The sequence below is a fragment of the Haliaeetus leucocephalus genome, unplaced genomic scaffold (genome assembly GCF_000737465.1).
Source record: "Haliaeetus leucocephalus isolate CR32 unplaced genomic scaffold, Haliaeetus_leucocephalus-4.0 Scaffold51, whole genome shotgun sequence".
Taxonomy (NCBI): Eukaryota; Metazoa; Chordata; class Aves; order Accipitriformes; family Accipitridae; genus Haliaeetus; species Haliaeetus leucocephalus.
The window spans coordinates 319,240-320,540 of record NW_010972487.1 but is presented as its reverse complement, the minus strand read 5'-3'; the positions used below and the strand labels follow the sequence as shown (position 1 = coordinate 320,540).

Sequence of the window (1,301 nt, the reverse complement as noted above, 5' to 3'; positions counted from 1 at the left end):
CCGCCGCCGCCGCCGCCGCCACACAACAAAGGCCGAGAGCGGCTGGGAGCGCCTGCGGGTGACTGACTGACTGCCCGCCTGCGCCCAGTACCTCGGTCTCTTCTCTCCAAGTACTCGGCCGCTTCCAGGAGAATTAACAGAGAGTTCAATTCCATGGCTGCCTGTGCCGAGCCGAGCCCCGAGCCCCCCGTCGCCCCGCGTCGCGCACCGCGCCGAGTTCACGCGCGGGGGACTTCCAAGCCCCCGGTTATAAGGCACCTCTCTCAACCTACATTTGACACACAGGCGACGGGCGGCCCGCGCCGCCAATAGGGAACGGCGATTCGGCGCGGGGGCGGGACGCGGGGCGGCAGCCGGGCCAACCGGCAGCCAGCGCACCCCCCCTTTTCCCCTGGCTGGGGCAGGGAATGTTGACAGATCCCCATCTCCCCCTCCGATTGGCTGGCCACTATAGTAACAATTTAGAAGCCGAAGCTTAGCAACAGCACGTGGTGGCCCGGCCCCCGCTCTCGCTGAGTGGCCGGCTTCTTGCATGTTAAGCAGGCAGCCGCCGCCGATTGGCGTGCGGGGCGCCATGCAAATGAGGGCGGGGAAGGGGCCAATGGGGTAGGAGACGCGTGCCGTGCGGCAGGAGGCGGGGAGGCAGGAAGGGGGGGAAGCCAATGGGCGGGCGGAGGCGCGGCGTTGCCGTGAGGAAGAGGCAGGCGGAGGGGCGGGGCGGGCCGAGGCCCCGCCCCCGCCCTCCCACGCCGCCGCGCGCGACACGCTCGCCGGCCTGAGGAAGGCATCGGCCGGTGCCGGAGCAGTTACTAACGTTAACGGCAAACCCACCGCCGGGAGCGCGGGCTTGCTGAACTGAGGGGGAGGGGGGAGGAAGAGGAGAAAAACACGACAAAAAAAGGAAAAAGGCGGGGGGGTGGAGGGGCCCGGGCGCCCCGGCACGCCGCGGCAGGGCCGGAGCCAGGCCTGGGGAGCGCCGACTCCTGTGAAGAAAACCCGCTGCCGCCATAACCGCGTCTGCTCGGGACTCCGCTGAGTCCCTGCCCGGCCTGGCGTGCCCCCCCCCCGGCGCTGGGCACTGCCCCTCTTCTTCCTCTTCCTCCTCCTTCTCCTCTCTCCCCATTACGGGCCCGGGTCAGCCCTCCACCCCCGCGGCCTCCCCTCGCTGGGCACTACCGCTCCCCAGCGACTCCCTCCCGGGACTGCCCGCCCCCTCGCCGGCGCTCTGCCAACGGTCCCCGGCCGGGCGCTGAGGGAAGGGGAAGCTCCGCCCCTCCCCGGGAGGGCCGCGCATGCGCGCG

The 1,301-nt window shown here is 71.0% G+C and overlaps 1 protein-coding gene across 1 annotated transcript in view; it reads right to left on the bottom strand.

The window, feature by feature from the left end:
- The window catches only part of MXD4 (MAX dimerization protein 4), a 64,169-nt gene that overhangs the window by 39,459 nt on the left and 23,409 nt on the right, over positions 1-1,301 (bottom strand). Inside the window, exon 3 of the mRNA XM_010577890.1 lies at positions 92-855. Within this exon, the coding sequence (XP_010576192.1) occupies positions 92-855 (764 nt within the window). The remainder of the gene's footprint in view (positions 1-91; positions 856-1,301) is intronic.